Source organism: Balaenoptera musculus, chromosome 4 (genome assembly GCF_009873245.2).
Source record: "Balaenoptera musculus isolate JJ_BM4_2016_0621 chromosome 4, mBalMus1.pri.v3, whole genome shotgun sequence".
NCBI classification, from domain to species: domain Eukaryota; kingdom Metazoa; phylum Chordata; class Mammalia; order Artiodactyla; family Balaenopteridae; genus Balaenoptera; species Balaenoptera musculus.
In genome coordinates, this window is record NC_045788.1 from 60,675,664 (window position 1) to 60,698,082 (window position 22,419).

The 22,419-nt window shown below is 39.6% G+C and overlaps 1 protein-coding gene and 1 non-coding gene across 4 annotated transcripts in view; both read right to left on the minus strand.

The window, feature by feature from the left end:
• MCCC1 (methylcrotonoyl-CoA carboxylase 1) overlaps positions 1–18,875 on the minus strand; it is a 62,457-nt gene extending 43,582 nt beyond the window's left edge. Inside the window, exons 1-4 of one of the 3 annotated variants that reach the window (XM_036851002.1) lie at positions 18,685–18,875; positions 16,268–16,314; positions 13,261–13,397; positions 10,110–10,205 (exon numbers count right to left, since the gene is read on the minus strand). In XM_036851002.1, coding sequence (XP_036706897.1) covers positions 10,110–10,205; positions 13,261–13,397; positions 16,268–16,314; positions 18,685–18,773 — 369 coding nt within the window. In that variant the 5' untranslated portion in view covers positions 18,774–18,875. Of the gene's footprint in view, positions 1–10,109; positions 10,206–13,260; positions 13,398–16,267; positions 16,315–18,684 lie in introns of those variants that run through there. The other 2 variants (XM_036851003.1, XM_036851005.1) reach the window with 2 other exon arrangements.
• Positions 10,000–10,072, minus strand: TRNAR-UCU. The gene has a single exon. It is a non-coding gene; the product is annotated as a tRNA-Arg (tRNA).
• Positions 18,876–22,419: the final 3,544 nt, after the last annotated feature.

The following is a 22,419-nucleotide window of genomic DNA, read 5'->3' on the forward strand; positions in this document are numbered from 1 at the left end:
TTGTTTAAAAAACTGAACATTTTCGTTACGTTTAGGTAGAGAATCACATGCGAAAATATGGTCAGGAAGGTTTTTTTTGCTTAACTTATGTGGAACCCAAATATCAAAGCGATTAACATAAGCAAGCTGGTGCAAATGATTTTCAACGCTTGGTTAGGATATTTTGAGTATGTCGGCTATCTCCCGCGTGGTATAATGTTGATTGTTCTCAGTTAATGTCTCGATTTGATCGCTATCAACGTCAACTGGTCTACCCAACAGTGGAGCATCGTCCAGCGAGAAATCTCCAGCACAAAGTTTCGCAAACCACTTTTGACATGTTCGATCAGTTACAGCACCTTCTCCATACACTGCACAAATCTTTTTTTGTGTTTCAGTTGCATTTTTACCCTTCTTGAAATAATAAAGCATAATATGCAGAAAATGTTGCTTTTTTTCTTCCATCTTCAGTATTAAAATGGCTACACAAAAATTCACCAATTTTGATAAGTCTTTTTTAAATGCACGCTGATATGACAGCTGTCACATACAACCTAACAAAATTGTTTCAAATGAAGTTAAAGACAACTAAGTGCTACTAGAGCCACCTTACAGAAAAAAACGAATGAAACTTTTGGCCAGCCCAATATACACGAAATGTCAAGTAATATCAGCAAGTAGGAGTAAAGGGCTTCAGAGTGGTAAGGGGAGTGGGCGGTTGTTTGCAGTGTCTCCATATAAAGCTGGCCTAGAACTGAAACCACGTATCCAAAAGCTGAAAAGAGCACCCTAGCATAATACTAACTCATTTAGCTTCAGGTCACTATCTGCAGATGTCACCTTTCCAGAAAAAAGCTAAGAAGCAAACAAAAGGTCATAGAGTACTAAAGTCTATATATACTTCAGTGAAAGAGGACCCCCCTCATATTTTAACCTAACCACTTGCAACTTACTCAAGAGTTTTAAGAAATTTATTTACTTGGCTTTCTAGGCCACAGAAGAGGAAAATCAGTAACTGAATGACAGCAAGACTGCTAAGAGAAACATGCTGACAGTGAAAAGGGCGGAAACAGAGGAAAGCAAAAAGGCTTAAATGGTTTAGTGAGGAATAAGGCAACTCTCCAACTTCAATAGTTCTGAGGGCATTTTTGTTCTTTTAAAATAATAATTAAGTACGTTTAATTATAACCAAGAGAATGTAAAAATAAAAAGCTTATCCAACCCCATTTCAAAATAGTTATGTCCAAGGAACATTTCAAAATAAAAGCAGTAAGCTTCAGATGTCTGGGAAACTCATGTGAATAGAAAAACCCACATCTTAGTGACAGCAAACAGCAAAATGCTAGATAGTGAATAAAATGTTAAATAATCACATTTTGATGTCAGCCTGGAGTTTTGCTCCTTTTAAACCAAAGTTTAATTTTAGTCATTTTTCATGAAATGTCAAATATTATTTATATTAGGCAAAGTAAAACAGGCCTACATCCCAGTCCTCCCTGGTTTTTTAACAGCTTTTTTAAAGGTATGCTTTACAATGCATAACATTCACTCATTTCCAGTTTGATGAATTTAGCAAATTTATACAACTGTGCTATAACTGGACTATAAATATAATCCGGTTTTAGAACACTTCTACCAGAAGTTCCTATGTACCCATGTGCATAAATGATTAATCCTTGCTCACAGAACCAGGCAACTACTGACCTGCTTTTTCTCTCTATAATTTCGCCTCTTTTAGAAGTCTCATACAATGGAATCATATAGTCCGTAGCCTTATATGTATGGCTTCTTAAACTTAGCATAATTTTCTGTGGTTCACCCACAAACGAAAAATGAAATACTGATGCATGCCACAACATGGACGAATACAGCACATTTGTTTACAGATTGTATGGATATATCATATTTTGTTTTTTATTAATTTGGATTTTTCCCAGTTTTTGGCTATTATGAGTAATGCTGTTATAAACATGCATGTACAAGTCTTCATTAATTTTTCTCAGCAATGTTTTATAGTTTTCAGTACATAGGTCTTGAACTGCTTTTGCTAACTTTATTACTAAGTATTTGATTTTCTTTGATGTTATTACAAATGTAACTGTTTCCTTAATTTCATTTTCAAAGTGTTGGTTGCTAGCCTCCTTTCTTTTGGAACAGATACTTAATTTGACAGAACCCTGATTAACTAGATAAATACTCTCCCTTCATAACTAAGAAGAAAAGCAGCTGTCTCCTTGCAAAAAATAATATTCAAACACATTATGGGAATGGCCTCAAGAAGTTTAATTAATTTCTCTTAGGGTGAACACTTTAATATATCCAAACCACAGTATCCTCGAGCATTTGAATGGATTAAAAAGGAAATCTAACAATACTACTATTACCAGCGGGCTAATTCCAAGCCATCAGGCATGTATCTAGCTGCCAATTCACCCTGGTGGATCACAGGATTGTAAGCCTGTTTAGACTGTTCATCCCATAGTACTAATATGCCTTTAACAATAAAGACAGAAAACTGGCATCATCTCCTACCCTTAAATCTCTGCCAAAATAATTTCTTCCATGTTTTTAGTTTGTGTCTATTCTGCTCTGTGCTTGTTCAAGCATATGCACAGGTCCGAAGTTGTTGTTGTTGTTATTAGCTCTGTCTTCAGCAGAAATGAGACGTGTCCTTTCCGTGGTGGAGGGGACAAGCCATATTCTTCAAATTCTTTTTTTTTTTTTTTTTTTTAACATTTTTTAATTTTTGGCCGCATTGTGTGGCTTGCAAGATCTTAGTTCCCCGACCAGGGATCAAACCTGGGCCCCCGGCAGTTTAAGTCTGGAATCCTAACCACTGCACCACCAGGGAACTCCCTCAAAAATTCTTTTTTTTTTTCAAATTCTTATTACCAAGAATTTCCTACCCACATCTGTGATTCTTATGACATTTGGATTTCCTTTTGGTCAACCACATAGATGACCAGTATTTAGTTAAATAACTTGCTATATTCATTAAGGTTACTTGTCAGTGATTTTGAAACATCTCGAACAAAGTTATTCATTCCTGGTGGCACATTAAAAGAAACTGGAGCACTTTTACAAAACATTCATGTTCAGGATCTAATCCAGATAACTAAGGGAATAACTGAGGTCTGGCAAAAGCTTTTCACTAAAGAATAATATACTTACAAAAAAGTACACATTATAAGTATACAGCTTTTATAAACATAGTTTTCATAAACTGAATACACCTGTGTAGACAACACTCAGCTCAAAAAATAATCACTAGCATTCCACCAGAGAGCATAAAGCTCCCTTCCAGGTGACTTTAGGCCCCTCCCACAGTACTGTATCAACATTCTCTTTAAAAGGCTCCTCAGTGATTCTAATCTTCAGCCAGCACTTACTACTACTACCTCTTTCCCAGCCAGAGAAGGCCTGAGAAAACTGACTGTCAAGAGGACTAGCCTAATGAGTGTGCTTACCATTACATCTTTTAGATTCTCTCAATACAGTCATGTTACCAGGCAAATCACCAGAAATTTAGCTCAAATGTAAATTTTACTCTAGCATCTATAAAAACGCCTATGTTAAAATGGCCACATTTAGAAGTCTACATGGAAACACAAAAGACCCCAAATAGCCAAAACAAACTTGAGAAAGAACAGAGCTGGAGGAATCATGCTCCCTGACTTCAGACTATACTACAGAGTGAAAGCAGTCAAAGCAGTATGGTACTGGCACAAAAAGAGACACACAGATCAATGGAACAGGATAGAGAGCCCAGAAAAAAAACCCACACACTTGTCAATCAATCTATGACAAAGGAGGCAAGAATATACAATGGAGAAAAGACAGTCTCTTCAATAAGTGGTGGGAAAACTGGACACCTACATGTAAAAGAATAAAATTAAAACATTCTCTAACACCATATACAAAAAAAAAACCTCAAAACGGATTAAACACCTAAATGTAAGACCGGATACTATAAAACTCCTAGAGGAAAACACAGGCAGAACACTCTGACATAAATTGCAGCAATATTTTTTTTGATTCATTTCCTAAAGTAAAGGAAATAAAAGCAAAAATAAACAAATGGAACCAAATTAAACTTAAAAGCTTTTGCACAGCAAAGGAAACCATTGCCAAAACGAAAAGACAACCTACTGAATGGGAGAAAATGTTTGCAAATGATATGACTGATAAGCGATTAATATCCAACATATATAAACAGCTCATACAACTCAACATCAAAAAAACAAACAACCCGATTAAAAAATGGGCAGGAGAACTGAATAGACATTTTTCCAAAGAGGAAATGCAGATGGCCAACAGGCACATGAAAAGATGCTCAACATCACCAATCATCAGGGAAATGCAAATCAAAACCACAATGACATATCACCTCACAACTGTCAGAATGGCTACCATCAAAAAGAAGAGAAATAACAAATGTTGGTGAGGATATGGAGAAAAGGGAACACTTCTACACTGTTGGTGGGAATGTAAATTGGTGCAGCCACTGTGGTGCAGCCACTGTGGAAAACAGTACGGAGGTTTCTCAAAAAATTAAAAATAGAACTACCATATGACCCAGCAATTCCACTCCCGGGTATATATCTGAAAAAAATAAAGACACTAATTTGAAAAGATACATGCACCCCAATGTTCATAGCAGCATTATTTACAATTGCCAAGATCTGGAAGCAACGTAAGTGCCCATCAATAGATGACTGGATACAGAAGATGTGGTATATGTATACAATGGAATACTACTCGGCCATAAAAAAGAATGAAATTTTGCCATCTGCAGCAACATGGATGGACTTGGAGGGCGTTATGTTAAGTGAAATAAGTCAGACAGAGAAAGACAAATACTTTATGATATCACTTATATGAGGAAATCTAAAAAATACAACAAACTAGCAAATATAACAAAAAAGAAGCAGGGAATTCCCTGGTGGTCCAGTGGTTAGGACTTGGTGCTCTCACTGCCAGGGGCCTGGGTTCGATCCCAGATTGGGCAACTAAGATCCCATAAGCCGTGCTGCACGGCCCAAAAAAAAAAAACAAGCAGACTCACAGATATAGAGAACAAACTAGTGGTTACCAGTGGGGAGAGGGAAAATGGAAGGGGCAAAATTGGGGTAGGAGATTAAGAGGTATAAACTATTATGTATAAAATAAGCTACAAGAATATATTGTACAACATGGAGAATATAGCCAATATTTTGTAATAACTGTAAATGGAACATATGCTTTAAAAATTGTATTTGTATAAAAAAAAAGAATTCTACATTTTTGGCAAACTTCTTTCAAAATCACTATGCACATGTCATTCAATATCCTTTATTACAGGGGTCCCCAACCCCTGGGTCACAGACTGGTACCAGTCCACAGCCTGTTAGGAACCAGGCTGCACAGCAGGAGGTGAGCGGGGGGCGAGCGAGCAAATCTTCATCTGTATTTACAGCCACTCCCCATTGCTCGCATTACTGCCTGAGCTCCACCTCCTGTCAGATCAGCGCCAGCATTAGAGCCTCATGGGAGAGCGAACCCTACTGTGAACTGCGCACGCGAGGGATCTAGCTGGGGAGTGGCTGCAAATACAGATTATCATCAGCAGAGAGGCTTGACTGTACAGAGATCATAGTAAATCAATTGCTTGCAGACTCATATTAAAACCCTATCAGTGGGCTTCCCTTGTGGCACAGTGGTTAAGAATCCGCCTACCAATGCAGGGGACACAGGTTCGATCCCTGGTCCGGGAAGATCCCACATGCCGCAGGGAAACTAAGCCCATGTGCCACAACTACTGGGCCTGCGCTCTAGAGCCCGCGAGCAACAACTACGGAGCCCATGTGCCACAACTACTGAAGCCCTTGCACCTAGAGCCCGTGCTCCGCAACAAGAGAAGCCACCGCAATGAAAGAGTAGCCCCAGTTCACCGCAACTAGAGAAAGCCCACACAGCAACAAAGACCCAACGCAGCCAAAAATAAATAAATAAATAAATAAATTTTTAAAAACCCCAAAAACCCCTATCAGAGAGTGGCAAGTGAAAACAAGCTCAGGACTCCCACTGATTTTGCATTATGGTGAGTTGTAGAATTATTTTATTATATATTACAATGTAATAATAATAGAAATAAAGTACACAATAAATGTAATGTGCTTGAATCATCCCAAAACCATCCCCCCACCCTGCACCCGGTCTGTGGAAAAATTATCTTCCACGAAACCAGTCCCTGGTGTCAAAAAAGGCTGGGGACCGCTGCTTTATTAGAAGGATCAATATGATTCTTCTTCGAAGTCAAAGTGAGGGCAAGGTTTGATCCGTTAATTGGTAAATATCCTCTTATTAAAGAGCCCTGTAAATTGTAACCCACCAAATTTCCTTTTTGATCAGGGCTTCCAGGAAGAACTAAAGAAGCTTTCCTTGGCCTAAGTTTTCTGACTTAATTCCAACCACTATGCCCCAATAATAGTCCCATATTACTTATTTTTTGCTTTTATCTTAGTCTTAACCACTATCTGTAATGTTGCAAGTCACCTCAAATCTTGAATATCCAGGCAAAATGTGTGAAAATTATTTATTCTTTTCTCATTGTTTGTGTTATTATGGCATCTAACATAATACTAATTCAGATAGAGTTCACAAATTCTCCAGAATTAACATATCATAAACTTGCTATAGAGTCGTTACTTAAAGAAATAGGCAATAGGGCTGAGAGTCAGGATACTTTTGTTTAATTCTTTCTCTTTCAATGATGAGACGAGTTTTGCTTTCAAAGTACCTGAGGATATTGAAAAAATGCAAATTATGCATAAAAATGTAAATTACAGTGGGCTTGGAGTCTGGCCTAAGAAGCTGCATTTCTACCAAATGATGCCATGAACCACACTTTGAGTAGTGAGACTAGATGATTTTGGGTATCACGTATCCTGTGCATTTTATATTTGTAAAATGGCGGTAATGATACTGTCTCATGTAAGCTCAAACATGCGATAAATACAAAGTGACAATTATGTTAAAGTGCCTGGATTCCTAAGGGCCTTTTACTCCAAATGATAACTAAAAAGCTTTAGAAACAAACATGTTTTAAATACCTGTGTGTATAAATCAGTGCCTACATTGTTCAGTCTAGAAACTCTGATTCTAAAGAAGAGAACATAGATGCAGAAACACATAAATACAAAACAACCGCATATATTCATTAATTCAAATTAATGACCCTCTGTGCCAGGTCATGGGAATGTTAGGAGGTAGAGAAAATAAGTCTCAGTTGTGGGTTCTTCTCTTAAACGGAGCACAAGTGAGTTGAGGAGTCATGATATGCATTAAAATTGTTAAACAAGAAAATAGCTAATTAAGTATAAAGATGACTGGAACAGGAAAGCAAATGCTAAAGGAAAAGGGAGACATCAGTGTGACTAGAGTCATGAAAGTAATTGTAAGAGGCAGGAATACCAGTGGCAGTGAAGGGCAAGACTACTGCAATTGACTCCTAATTACTCTGCCTGCTGTGTTTGTTATCACCCCACCTTTGCCCTATCCCACTAGCCTATTCCCCACCGGCAGCCACAGTGATCTTATTAAAATATAAATCAGACCACCTCCCTCCCCTGCTTAAAATCCTCCAATAGCTACTTAGAATGAAATGCAAACTCCTCAGTAAGGCCTATAATGCTCTGAATGATGCTGTCTCTACCACTCTCAGCTTCATCATCTACCACTTCCCTCCTGTGTCAGTTGGTTTTCCAGCTCCAAACCCAACCTTCCATACTGAGTTTGGCGACAGGGCCCTGCAAATTACTGTTCTTGCCAGCTGGTTTCCCATCAGTTTCTGCCAGCAGGGGTCACTGTAGGGAAACTGGAAGCCAGGGAAGCTTCCTGTTCTTCCACCCTGGGCAGCAGCAGTTCCCGTGTTTAGTCTCTCTTGGAACTTCCAGAACCAGCCTCATTATGCTCCCTGCAGCCAGGTAGGACCCCTCCATAGAGAACCGAGCAAGAGCTGCAGAAGGTCCTTCCTCCAACCTCTTCCCCAGCCCAAGGGGTGGTTATCAATATCTGTAGTTTTATCAGTAGGTAATTTCAACATACTTTTTTCTCTTCTAGTCCTCTAACACTGGTGGAACTAATCCCTAAATTAATCTCCCTCTGTTGAAATATCTAATGGAATTTCAGTTTTACTAACTGGATCCTGAATGACACAGCCCCTCATTGCCTTCACTCCATCCACACTGAATATTTTTGTCCCTTGAACACAAGCTTATACTCATCTCAGCGTCCTGGCAGTCCCATGTGACTGAACCTTTCTTGTCAAGTGCTTCATATGGCTGGCTCCTTCTCATCAGGCAGGTCCCTGTTCAAGTGTCACCTCTTCAAAGAGGCCTCCACTGATCACCCTATTTAAAAGCATTTCCTAACCAGTCTTTACCCCCTTATCTGGCTTTACTTTCTTCCCACCACTTATAACGTTCCTAGTTATATTAGTTCTTTACTCCTTTAAATATTGGGTTGGCCCAAAAGTTCGTTCAGGTTTTTCCGTAACATCTTACGAACAAACTTTTGGGCCAACCCAGTATTTATTTTCTGCCTCACCTACAAGAGTGTAGCTTCAGACATAGGGTATAAACTGTGTTAGTCATTGCTGCATATATGCTTTATTTTAAAATATTTATTTATTTGGCTGCATTGGGTCTTAGTTACAGCACGCGGGATCTTCGTTGCGGCATGCGAGATCTTTCATTGCGGTGCTCGGGCTTCTCTCTAGTTGTGGTGTGCAGGCTCCAGAGTGCACGGACTCAGTAGTTGCGGCACACGGGCTCTAGAACGCATGGGCTTAGTTGCGCCATGGCATGTGGGATCTTAGTTCCCCGACCAGGGATCGAACCTGCGTCCCCTGCGTTTGAAGGAGGATCCTTTACCACTGGACCACTAGGGAAGTCCCTGCATACATGCTTAGAAGCTGGCACAAAGCAGGAGACCAAGTAACGTTTGCTGAGTGAATAAATGCATGAATGATATGAGAAGGAGGAAAAGAGCATTTCTGGCACATGGAACAATATAAGCAAATGCCTAGAGAAATAAGCATGATATGTAAAGACAGAGGAAAGTTCATTGCAACCATAATAAACAAGTGGCGATGAGAAATAAGTTTTGACAAATACTGGAAACTCTTAAATGCTAGGCTGAAGAGTTTGAACTTTATCTTATAACCACAAAAGATTTACTAACTGGGGAATAGGATGAGAAAGGGGTGAAGTTATTGAGGAAAAAAAAAAAGAGCAGGTGGTAATAATGAAACAAGGGTTTAAGAAACATCTGTCTTACATCTGTCTTGCAGTAAAAACAACTGCTAGCAGTTATCTATCTAGCACAACTCATTGGATGGGCAAGGGATTCAGAAGTAGGGAAACCAGCTGAGAATCAGAAATCCAGATAAGAGATCATAAGGTCTGGCTGTGTGATTAAAAAGAACAACTTCTGGAGACATTTCAAAGAAAGATTCAACACAAGTTGGTTCCTATTTTATTTTGAAGGATGACAGATATAATAACAGCAAAATTTTGAGTCTAGGATATTGGAAAAACAGGGAGCGGGGCCTTAGAATAAGACTGGGAAGTCAAGAGGGAAAAGGATTTCTTTCTTGATTCTATTTTTCCTTGTAATTTAGAGCACCATCTATTTCTCCCAAAGAATCCGATGTTCCTAGGATCTGGCTTTGAAGGTAGAAGAGCTGAATTCCCTCTTAATTTAAATTTGTAATTAAACCCTCCCTCCACCTGTTTTCCCAAAGATCTAAAGGGCACAGGACTCAGTAAGACGGTAGAGTGGCTGAGGAGTGAGAAGCGACACACCTACTTTACAATAACAATCCCATAATCAAATGTAAAAATCTTGGGAACAGCTAAAAATAGAGAACGAGTTCTGTAAATAATAAGCAATTTTGTGTAACCTGTACAAAACTTATTCCTTTTGCAATGCAAATTTCTTCTTTTTTTTGGCCACACCACGTGGCATGTGGGATCCTAGCTCCCCAACCAGGGATCGAACCTGCGCCCCCTGCATTAGAAGCGCAGAATCCTAACCACTGGACCACCAGGGAAGTCCCTGCAATGCAAATTTCTTCATGACTCTTTTACCTGTGCAGCGGAGATCTTGGCCACTTGAATGATTTTCTCCATAGAAAGGTAGCTCTGCTGTGAGGGAGCGGGGCCGATGGAATGTGCTTCATCTGCCTGTTGAAGGAATATTACATGCTTAAAAGACCACACAGCTGGTACACACTAGTACACTATACAGAACTGCTGCTGGGTCATCTTATTATTATAAATAAAAATGCTGGCTCCTAAGAACAATGAAAGGATTGAGAAACAGAAGTAGCAGCTCATGTCTATATTATAAAAATAAGCCAGTTTGGAATCTTTCACAGGAGGAGGGTACCAAAACTTGACTTTTATGTATAAAACACACACTTAGAGTGAAATTAAAGTGCCTTGGGTTAGAAGGCAAGAGGCATTAGTCACAGTATTATTATTAGCAACAATAGTAACCTTAAACGTAGTTAATGCCAAAAATGTACAATTTGACAACAGAGACAAAATATACAACAGATGTATACAGTAAGAAATAAAATTACAAAGTTTCCTTAAGTTTATATAATTATTAGAGTATGATAATACCCCTTCTATACATTTATGAACTATTTTTATATTGTCCCTTAAAACTTTCATATAATCATAGCACCCCTTGAAGCAGACCAGATACACAATATCATTCATTCATTCAAAGACTTACTGAAGGCCCACTATGTGCCATGCTTTGAGGTGAAGCTGCCTATACATCAGAAAATAGGACAAGTGTCTCTGTCTAGAGGAAGAGACAAACATCAAACATACATTCACACACTTAATGAGAGCTGTGATAAAGGCCAAGAAGGAAACACAGAGGACACAATGCAGGTAAGAGGAAGAGGATCAGGTTTAGTCTGGTCAGGGAAAGGCTGGGAGGGAAGGTCAAGGGGCTCCTTGACCTGGGACCTGGCCAGGCAAACAGGCGGAGGCGGTGGAGTTTGGAACAGGAATGGAGATGGGGGCAAGCCTCACTGGCAGAGAAAACAACACATATGAAGGTCCTGGGGTGGGAAGAAATCTGGCCCATTTGAGGGACTGAAGGAGGCTTGTGTGGCTGGAGCAATGAATAAAGGGTCAGGGACCAGACATGTGGCTGCAAGACAGGGGGATGCAGATTTCAGAGGGCCTTGTGGGAGGTTAAAGCTTTGGATTGTCTCCCAAGGGGACACATGATGAGACTTTTTAAAGTGTGTGTTTTTAATTTAAACTTTTAATTCCACAATACACAAATCCATTCTCATTCTGAAGACTGTGAACAATAATACCGAAGCAAAGGAGTCCTTCGGCATTGCCCCTCTCCCTCATTCTAAACCCCTTCCAGATATAACCTCTATGATCAATTTGGGACATACCTTTCCATATCCACATTCCTATTTATTTGAATATATTTATATAAACATACAACAGTTTTAGTTTTTGTTTTTACACCAATAGGATCAAACTCTAGAGTCATCTTCTGCAATTGCTTTTTTCACTAACAGTATGTTTTGAGAGCTCTTTCCTTGCTAGTACACACATCTACCTCATTTTTTTATAACAATTGCATAATGTTCCACAGTATGAAGGTACCATAGTTCATTTAATCAGGTACCTCTAAATGGACATTTAAGCTGTAATGGCAAATAGATGCGGGCAGCATCTTGTGCATGCCTCTAGGTGCACATATGTGTGAGTATGTCTCTGGACAGAGATCTAGAGGAGTGTTTGCAGGGCTGGGTGAAAGATATGACATTTTAATCGCTCCTGGTTAATCATCCCTTGAAATGGTGTCACTAATATACATTTCCATCAATAACCTAATTTCTAACCACATTAACCAACACTGAATACTATCCATCTTTTAAATTATTGATAATCTGGAGGATGATAAAAAGGTTTAAAGCATTTAAAGCATAGGAGCAACATGAAAAAATCTGATTTTTAAGCTATCAGTCTGGCTGAAGTGTAGAAAATATTGTGGGAGGGGGTCAAGGGTAAAGTAGGGAGACCACACACAAGGCTACAGCACTTGACCAGGCAAAGATGATGGCAGCTTTGACTTAAGGTGCAGGTGGTAGAGGGCAGAAAGAAGTGGAAAGAAATGTTTGGGAAGCAGAATTAACAGCAATTGGAGATTGTCTAGATGGGGAAGGGGGAAGGATGTAGAGAGGGGAGGAAGACGGGAGATATTTAAAGACTCCCAGATCTCTGGCATTATTATTTTTATGAGCGATGGTGTTGCCACCTACTGGGTTAGGGAAGTCTGCAAGAAAAGCATGCTCAGCACAGATGAAAGGTGATGAGTTCAATTTCAGACATATTGATTTGGTGCCCATCCAGGTGGAGGTGTTGAGTGGGAGGCTGGATAGACATGTATCATGTTCAAAAGAAAGTCTGGGTTAGAAATAGACATTTGGAAGTTTTTAGCAAAGCCACAGCAGTTGATGATATGATCTAGAGTGACAGTATACAGTGAGAAAAGAAGAAAATGGAAGATTCTTAACAGGGGAGAGGAGAAGGACTCCACAGCACAGGAAGACAACTAGCCTTGGATGGGAAGAGGACAGATGCAGATGCAGCGAGCAGATTCTGTGGCAGGAAGCTCAGTTCTATGTCCTCTGTGGCTCAAGATCGTCTGCTGAGAATAGGTGGTAGAGGGAGAGTCAGAGGTTGGAATGGAGCAAAACTGGTTTGAGATAGTCCCTGCACAGAATTCAAGGGAAAAGTGGCAGTGTGGAAAGCCCAGGTGAAGCTGGTCATAATTTTACAGTTAAGTCAAGGCTCAGAAACATTAAATGACTTGTCTAAGATCCCTTGGCCAGTAACTGGTAGTTGCTAAGACTGACCTCGATCCTTCTCCTGGTACGTCAGGGATCTGGATGTGCGCCACTGACAGGGTGATCTGTGGGCCAGCCACATTCTCTGAACCGTTTTAACCAATCCTTGATGAGACAGGACCTTGCCTAGAAGTCAACTACACCACTAGGCACACAGTGTAGTTCCACTGGTGTTACGTTTGGAAAAGGTTCCCAAGATAAATTTTCAGTGAGCAGTTTGAACTTACCTACTTAGACATTGTTAATACTAGCAAATATAAACTGTCAACAAAGAAGTAAAATACTGACACAATAAACAAATACGATCACTTACAAAATTTGACTTCCAGTTTTTAACAACGTACCATGTCAACATGCATGGAATTCCTGTCGGCCTCACTATAAACAGCCACAGACTGTACGCCCATTTTTCTGGCTGTTCGTATCACCCTGCAGGCAATTTCTCCTCTGTTTGCAATGAGGACCTTGGTAATGTTTTGTCCTGTTTAAAATACCATGAAAACCATACACAAATGTTACTGGGGAATTAAGGAATGAGAATGCAAAATATAGTTGTCCCTCAGTATCCATGGGGGACTGGTTCCAGGACCCCTGCAGACACCAAAACCCACAGATGCATAAATACTAATACTATATAAAAACGGTGTACTATTTGCATATAACCTACCCACACCCTCCGGTTTACTTCAAATCATCTCTAGATTACTTATAATACCTAATATAATATAAATGCTACAGGGACTTCCCTGATGGCACAGTGGTTAAGAATCTCCCTGCCAATGCAGGGGACATGGGTTCGAGCCCTGGTCCGGGAAGATCCCACATGCCACCGAGCAACTAAGTCCATGCACCACAACTACTGAGCCTGTGCTCTAGAGCCCGTGAGCCACAACTACTCAGCCCATGTGCCACAACTACTGAAGCCTGTATGCCTAGAGCTCATGCTCTGCAACAGAGAGAAGCCGCCGCAATGAGAAGCCCGTGCACCGCAAGGAAGAGTAGCCCCTGCTCGCCGCAACTGGAGAAAGCCCGCACACAGCAACGAAGACCCAACCCAGCCAAAAATAAATAAATAAAGTAATTAATTTTTTAAAAAATGCTACATAAATAGTTGTAAGTACAATGCAAATGCTATATAAATAGTTGCCAGTGCACAGCAAATTCAAGATTTGCTTTGGAAACTTCCTGGAATTTTCAAATATTTTTGATCCTTGGCTGGTTGAACCTGCAGATGCGGCACCTATGGATACTAGAGGGTCAAATGTAAATATTCTATGATATTAACTAGGTTATAAACATTTGTTTTGGTAAAATCAGTATAACAAAGCCTCAAATAACCATTTTAGCCAATATCAGTGCATTTCTTTTCAATGTCCAATATTTGTAGATGTTGCTACTTGTGTAGGGTAAAGTTAGACCTTGGCAGAGATAGGGTCACTTTAACTTATAGTGTCTCTATTGTCTTTATTGTAGATTGTCTCTCTGGGTAAACCAAGTTATCTTCTTTGCCTTTCTTTTTTTTTGTTTGTTTGTTTGTTTGTTTTGGCTGCAGCTATTGTTTGTTTGTTTGTTTTGGCTGCACCGGGTTTAGCTGCGGGACTCAGGATCTTCGTTGTGGCATGCGGGATCCTTTGCTGCGGTGTGCGAGATCTTTAGGTGCAGCACGTGCTCTCTTAGCTGTGGCATGCATGCAGGATCTTGCTCCCAGACCAGGGATCAAACCCAGGCCCCCTGCATTGGGAGTGTGGAGTTTTAACCACTGGACCACCAGGGAAGTACCCCCTCATTGTGGGTTGTTTTTTTTTTAACGTCTTTATTGGAGTATAATTGCTTTACAGTGGTGTGTTAGTTTCTGCTGCCTTTCCATTTTGACCTCGATTAGAATCAATGCCAGTGTGATCAGATCACGGAGAGCTGTTAATAAGCCTTTAGAAGTCATGAAATTCAAGATACTCTTATTAACATAAATTCTTACTCAGCTTCTTCCATTTAAAATAAAATTAAAGATGCTTTGTTATGTCAAAGATCAAATTACAATAGCTAAAAAAAAAAAAAAGCACAGTTAATAATAACTAAACTTTAATACCGATTTTCTATGCCCCAGGTCCTCTGCTGAAGACTCAACTTGGACTTAAATCCTCACAGTCATCCTGTGAAGCAGACGCTATTATTATTATCTCAATTTTGAAAATGAAGATATTAAGATTGAAAGAGATACTGCTTTCCTGAAATCACAGAGCTAAAAAAAATGATAGCTCCAGGATTTGAACCCAGGTTAGCTTCACTCCAGAATGTGAGCTCTTCATCACTCTGCTCCACTGCCTCCATCCCTCTGTACACAGGGGTGTGTGGTTCTTGCAATATAAATGAATACTGCACCAGTTCACTGGCTTCAGTGTCATAGGACATGTTATTGTATTAATAAATAAAATACACTTCCATCATCACACATGAAATAAATGTTTTTGACAGTTTATAATATTTATTTTTCTCAAAAAATAAAGTTTTATATAATTTAAAAGTATGTTTTTCGGGACTTCCCTCGTGGTCCAGTGGTTAAGAATCAGTCTTACAATGCAAGGGATGCCAGTTCGATCCCTGGTCGGGGAACTAAGATCCCACATGCCACGGGGCAACTAAGCCCGTGCGCCACAACTGCTGAGCCTGCGTGCTCTGCAGCCCGCGCGACACAACTAGAGAGAAGCCTGTGCACAACAACAAGGAGCCCACGCGCCGCAGTGAAGGATCCTGCGTGCCGCAACTAAGACCCGACGCAGCCAAAAAATATTTTTTTAAAAAAAGAAAAAAAGCTCAGCATCATTATAAAAAACAAACAAACAAAAAACTGTGTTTTTCAACAGGGATCTATAGAGCCCAAGCTGTCACAAGGGGTGCTAGGGTGAAGCATGCATGTATATGTTGGAGGAGGGGGCTACACTCAGTCAACCGGAAGTTACACTTTTAAATGTTTACAGTTGGGAACTCCACGTAACATTTTATTTGAAAAAAAAAAAAAAATTCCAGCTACTTGAAAGAACTGTTTTCAAGCACTGATTTAGACCATCATATTTATGCTTTTTCAATTCAATACACTAAAGAGGGGCAAACAAATAACAACATAAACATAAAATGTCCTTAACTATTTACCTATATATTTTAGATTCAAAAGCAAGAGAGATTTAACATAAGAGATGAAAACCATTGACTCAATACTAAGAAAGTAATCATGAATATCCAAAATGCCGGAAGTATATAAAAACTAATTCTATTATGCACACATTAAATAATTAAACATTTCCCTTTCTTACTTCATAACCTAAAACAAGGCCAAATAGAAGAGGGTGTCAGTACCTGTGGTAGTTGCATACTTCATAGCTCTTTGCTTCCAAGTCCATCCCCTACAAAATGAATCCAAATGGAATTGTGATTAAACAGGATGTAAGATCTGTCATTGCTCTCTCAAAAGAATCTCAATTTTTAAAAACTTGCAACCAAGTCTAGATATGACTTCAGTTACATTTAAACCTTAAGCCTACAGAGTGATTCAATAAGATTTACTTTGTGGGAAGAAAACGAATCTAGAAATCAAAAGTTGCAGTTCTGGCTGTTCTCCCCGGTACTAAGTGCCCTTGACCAGAACACCTAACCGGCTCATTCCTGAGGCTGGCAAATGACCACGGAGTCAGAGACAATTAGAAAGCCAAGGTACTTCAAGATCATCCAGTTCAGCTTGTTTTCAAACTTTTTTCACCAGAACCCAAAGTAAAAACTGTGTTTGACTTCACAAGCCAGTACACACACAGAAGTTTCATGAAAGAAAATTTCCCCTATGTTTCGATAGTTCCTGTTCTATTCCATTTTATTAAGTAAAATGTCCTGGGAAGACCCACAGCTTAGGCACTTGAGTTCCACAAGATGGTTTTCTCAGGAGGCCTACTGCTTTCCCACATCTTTCCAATCAACTGACCTCGCTTTCTTGATCTTCAGTGGGGAGGTGGGGATCACAGCATCCTCCCATCACAATCTTCAGATAGGCTTACCAATAAGATTCAAGGCCTGTCCCGGGCAATGTGCCTATAAAATGGCTGCTTCTTGGTAAATCCAGCTTAAGACTCTTATTCGGTTTTAAGGACATTGCTGAACTAAAGTTTTCTTCTGCCATTTTCCAGTGAAAACCAAGAGACAACCACCTCCCACATACACACCACTTAACTATAATCTTCTACCCCAGTGATGTTCTGATTGGTCTATTCCATTTTTCACCATTATCTACACTACAATTTAAAATGGCTTAGAAAACATTAAGAAGTTGCTTCCATGCGATTATTCCACCGATTCAAGAATTTCTATACCAGTTTCTCCTCGTTTTTAAAATTCCACCACTAGACTAGATTTCTTTGCTGAGTTACTACAAAATCATGACATAAAAAGACATGTAAACACCCTATATACTGATAAGATTTTAATTCTACATGCCATTAACAACTCTAACATTTTCCAGGGTGACAACCACTTGAGAATGGTTCTATACATAATAGCTAAGATTTGAGAGGGAGAGGGAAGTGAGAGAAAATGGGTCTGTGTAATATCCTGAAGAGCCCTGGAAACCTAAGAAAAGAAAAATCAGGAGAAAAAGAAGAGCACTAACATTGCTTTCATCAACTGTCATATTTTGCTCTGCTACAATTAAGTAACTGAAAATCTACATCCATACAATAACTTTTGGATAATAAAAGCAATAAAAAAAAACTTAAGACAAATCATTGAGTCTGCAAAGGCTACATCTATGGATTGATTCATATGCATCAGATTCTGTTTAAGCCTCTTTACATTAACATTAATTCATTTAATTCGCACAGTCTAAGGCACTAGTATTATCTCTTCTAGCGATAGTATCATCACCTCCTCCTAGGTAAAGAAATTGAAGCACTGAGGATAATAAGTAACTTTCTCAAGGTTACTCACACACCCAGAGTAGCAAAGCTGAGACCCCTGCCTTCTGAGTGCAGAGTCTGTGCCCTTCAGCACTAAGCTATATACTGTGTTTCCAGAATGATGGAGGAGGAGGGAAGAGAAGGCAAAGGAAGCTAAAGAAGCTTGCTACCTGGAAACCTGAGGGTGTCTTCACTGCCAGTAATCGTCTGGGAAGCTTAAAATCTGAAACTGATCTGGAGTCAGGTTAGTTAGAGTGAGTCATCTGATAGCTTTGTTTAAATGTGTGTACAAAGCTGTTGACAAAACCTCTCAGCTCTCCGGAGACAAATTTGCTTTTGTTAACTTGATTCATTTCAGCAAAGGGAAAGAACTCCAAGAGTCTTTAGCATCCTGGCGCCACTTCTTACCACTAGTGTAAACTAGGGCAAGTCTTTGACCCCTTCGGACTTCACCAGAAGCGGGATCATAACAACGCTCCCCAAAGAGGGAATGCAGCGAAAACACAGTGTTAATAGTTAGGAGCTGTACAAGCGTTATTCTTGCCCCTATGGCGAGGGGAGCATGGAGACGGCAGGCCCAGCTCCACCCCTCCCCCACTCCACAAAAATGGGCAGAATGCTGAAGGCTGGATGTGTGGAAGGGAGAAGAAAGTGTGTGTCTCCCTCCCGATGCCGAGACTGAAAGCAGAACCTCTCCCGGACTGGGCTGGAGTTTTTCTTCCGTCCTCCCCTCCTCCCCCTCTACCCTCGGTCCCTCCGCGCCTCTCACACGCCGCACGAATCCATTCACCCCCGGCCCCGACACTGATCCACCGCCCCTCCACCCGCCGTTACCTCGGCGGCAGCAGCGAACTCGGGACTCGCTGCCATCGGTTCCTCTCCGCCGCCACCAGCAGGACCGACAACGCAGAGGCCGCCGCCATGTCCGGGCAGCCCCGTCACTCTCCGACGCTTAGACACAGCAGCTGTGTCCCACTCACTGCAAAACCTTGCCTCCGCTCTGCTAGCCTGTTGTCCTCCGCCGGCCACCGTCCAGGTCAGAGCCAAGCAATAGGCGAACCGAAGGGCGGTGGGGGCGTCTCCACCAAAACAATCAAAGAACAGAGCAGGGCTTGGGTGGCGGCGATTGGCCAGTCGGTACGCGTGCCGCGGGGGTGCGGTCCCCGCTCCCTCCGCCCCTTGCGCCAACCGGAGGAAGGGTCGGCTATGTCCTCAGCCTTCCTTGGACTCGGATCGCCGTTTCTTCCCTTGGCCCTCGGCGTTCCTTCGTTCTGGAACACTGCTCCTGACCATTATTATTAAAGCCGCAAGGAAGTGGGCGAGGCAGAGTCATGGGGAAAAAGTCAAATGGGGTGGAGAGCAAGATAAAATTCTCTAGTGATCTCAAGAATAGATAAAATAAAATAAATAACTAAAATTAAACTTAAAATTTAAAACCACCCTGAGCTTTTAAAAAAGTGTTTTAACGGACTGTTGAGGAAAAGAGGAAGTCAAAACCGAATTGCAGAATATCTAGAAAACAAAAGTACTGAAAACACTACATATATATGCTTATTTGATTTAACTAAAGCCGGGCTTATAGGAAAATTATAGTGAACGTAAATTAATCATCCAATTTAAGGGTTAGAAAAAAATACATAAATAAAGCATAATAAAGAAAGCAGTAAAGATTAAAAAAAATAAATGAATTAAGAAAACTAATATCGAAGCACTAAGTCCAGAAGTTCAGAAAATAAGTCAATAAAAAAAAAATAGTTAACTAATCTAATCAGAAGTAAAGGGGAGAAATGCACACTTGCTATGATTAAAAAGAAAAAAAAAGGTAAGTGGGGAAAAGGTGCAGGTATAGAAAAAAATTATAAATTTGTAAGAGACTATTTTGCTCAACTTTAAGCAAATAAACTTTGAAAACCTGGATGAAATGGATGCTGTTCAAGATAAGAAAATACAGTTTACCCAAATAGACTCTGAGATAGAAAATCTAATTAAACCATTACCACAGAAGAACAAGAGAATATTATCAAAGACCTATCGTTCCTACTGCCTTCATTTCCACCTTCACCTCCATCCCCAAAGCATGTGACTCACCTTGTTTCACAAGGAAACTCCACCAAAATGGTAAATAGTAGTTGACCCCAATGCTAGTAATTCTGACCCAGAGCACAGAAAAAATTGGAAGTCCTCCAAAATCTTATGAGGTGAGCATAACATTGGCACCAAAATCTAACAAAGATAGCACACACACACACACACACAAAACTATAGTCCAATTTCTTCACTTATGAATATTAATGGAAAAATCCCAAGTATATTACTAACTAAACTATCTGGTAGCATATGGAAAGAGCAATACACCATGATTAAGGCTTATTACAGAAATGTAAGAAGATTCAATATTAATATAACTAATTAATTTTATTAATAGTTTAAAAGAGAAAAAATTGTATCATGTTAATAGATGCTTAATAGGTCTGATAAAATTCAACATTCATTCTAGATTTTAAGACTCAATAATTTAAGAGTGGTATTGGGACAAGTGGCAAGCCCTATGGGGGGAAAAAAAGTTGAATCCCTACTCACTCCTCATACCTAACACCAAAATAAGTTCCAAATGGATAAAAGATTAAATATAAAAGATGAAATCATAAGAGTGCTAGAATATATCATAGGATATCTTAAGGAAAGGTTTTTCTAAGTGTAACACAATACTCAAACTATAACAGAAGAAGAATTGATAAATTCAACTACATAATTTTTTTTGAAAATCTGCACAACTAAACATATATATAGAAAAAAAGTAAACTAGGAATAATTTTATAACTCTTATCACAGATGAAGGTCTACTTTCCTTAATATATAAATAACTCCTACAAATCAATAAGAAAAAAGATCTATAATGCAAGAGAAAAGCTTCAAAGAATATGAAGAGACCAAGGGAACAGAATAGAGAGCCCAGAAGTAAACCCACGCATATATGATCAACTAAGCTTTGACAAGGGTGCCAAGTGCACCCAATGGGGAAAGAATAATCCCTTCAATAAGTACTGTTGGGAAAACTGGACATCCACATACGAAAGAATGAAACTGGACCCTGCCTTACACCACTAGAAAACATAGGGAAAATGCTTCTTAACATTGGTTTTTTATTTTTTAGATATGACACCAAAAGCAAAGGCAAAAAAAGCAAAAATAAAGTTGGGACAACATCAAGCTAAAAAGCTTCATCAGCAAAGGAAACAATTAACAAATGAAAAGGGAATCTGCTGAATAGGATAAAATATTTACAAACCATATGTCTGACAAGGGGTTAATATCTAAAATGTAGAGAGACTTTATACAACTCAATAGCAAAAAACAAATAATCCAATTAAAAATGGGCAAAGGACCCAAATAGACATTTTCCCAAAGAAGACATACAAACAGCCAACACCTACATGAAAAGGTGCTCAACACCACCAGTCATCAGGGAAATGCAAATCAAAACCACGATGAGATATCACCTGTTAGGATGGCTATTATCAAAAAGACAAAAGATAACAAGTGTTGGTGAGGATGTGGAGAAAAGGGAACCCTTGTACACTGTTGGTGGGAATGTAAATTGGACAGTCATTATAGAAAGCATCATTATTCAGAGTCCTCAGAAAATTAAAAATAGAACTACCATATGATTCAGCAATCCCACTTCTGGACATATATCTGAAGGAAACAAAATCAGTATCTTGAAGAGATATATGCATTACCACCTTTATTGCAGCATTATTCACAGAAGCCAAGATATGGAAACAACATAAGTATCTGCTGACTGAATGAGTGAATGAAGACTATACACACACAAACACACCACAGTGGAATATAATTCAACCATGAGAAAGAAATCCTGCCATTTGCAACAACGTGGATGAACCTGGAGGACATTATGCTAAGTGAAATGAGCCAGATAAAGATAAATACTGTATGATCTCACTTATATTTGGAATTAAAAAAAAAAAAGTCAAACATATAGAAACAGAGAGTAAAATGGTGGTTACCAGGAGCTGAGGGGTGGGGGAAAAAGGGGACATGCTGGTCAAAGGGAACAAAGTTTCAGTTATAAGATGAATAAGTTCTGGGGATCTAATGTATAGCATGGTGACTCTAATTATGATACTGTATTGTATATTTGACATTTGTTAAGAGAGTAGATCTTAAGTATTCTCATCACCTGACTGTGGTAATAATTTCACAATGTATAGATATACCAACTCATCACATTGTACATGTTAAATATATACAATTTTGTTTGTCAGTTATACCTCAATAAAGCTAAGGGGGAAACTAACAGGTATAAAGAAAAAAAAAAGAATATGAGGAATTCACAGAATAGGAAATGTAAATAAATGTAAAAGGCACTTGACCTTATTACAAATCAAAGAAATACAAATTAAAACTATAGGGCTTCCCTGGTGGCGCAGTGGTTAAGAATCCACCTGCCAATGCAGGGGACACGGGTTCGAGCCCTGGTCTGGGAAGATCCCACATGCCGCGGAGCAACTAAGCCCGTGCGCCACAACTACTGAGCCTGCGCTCTAG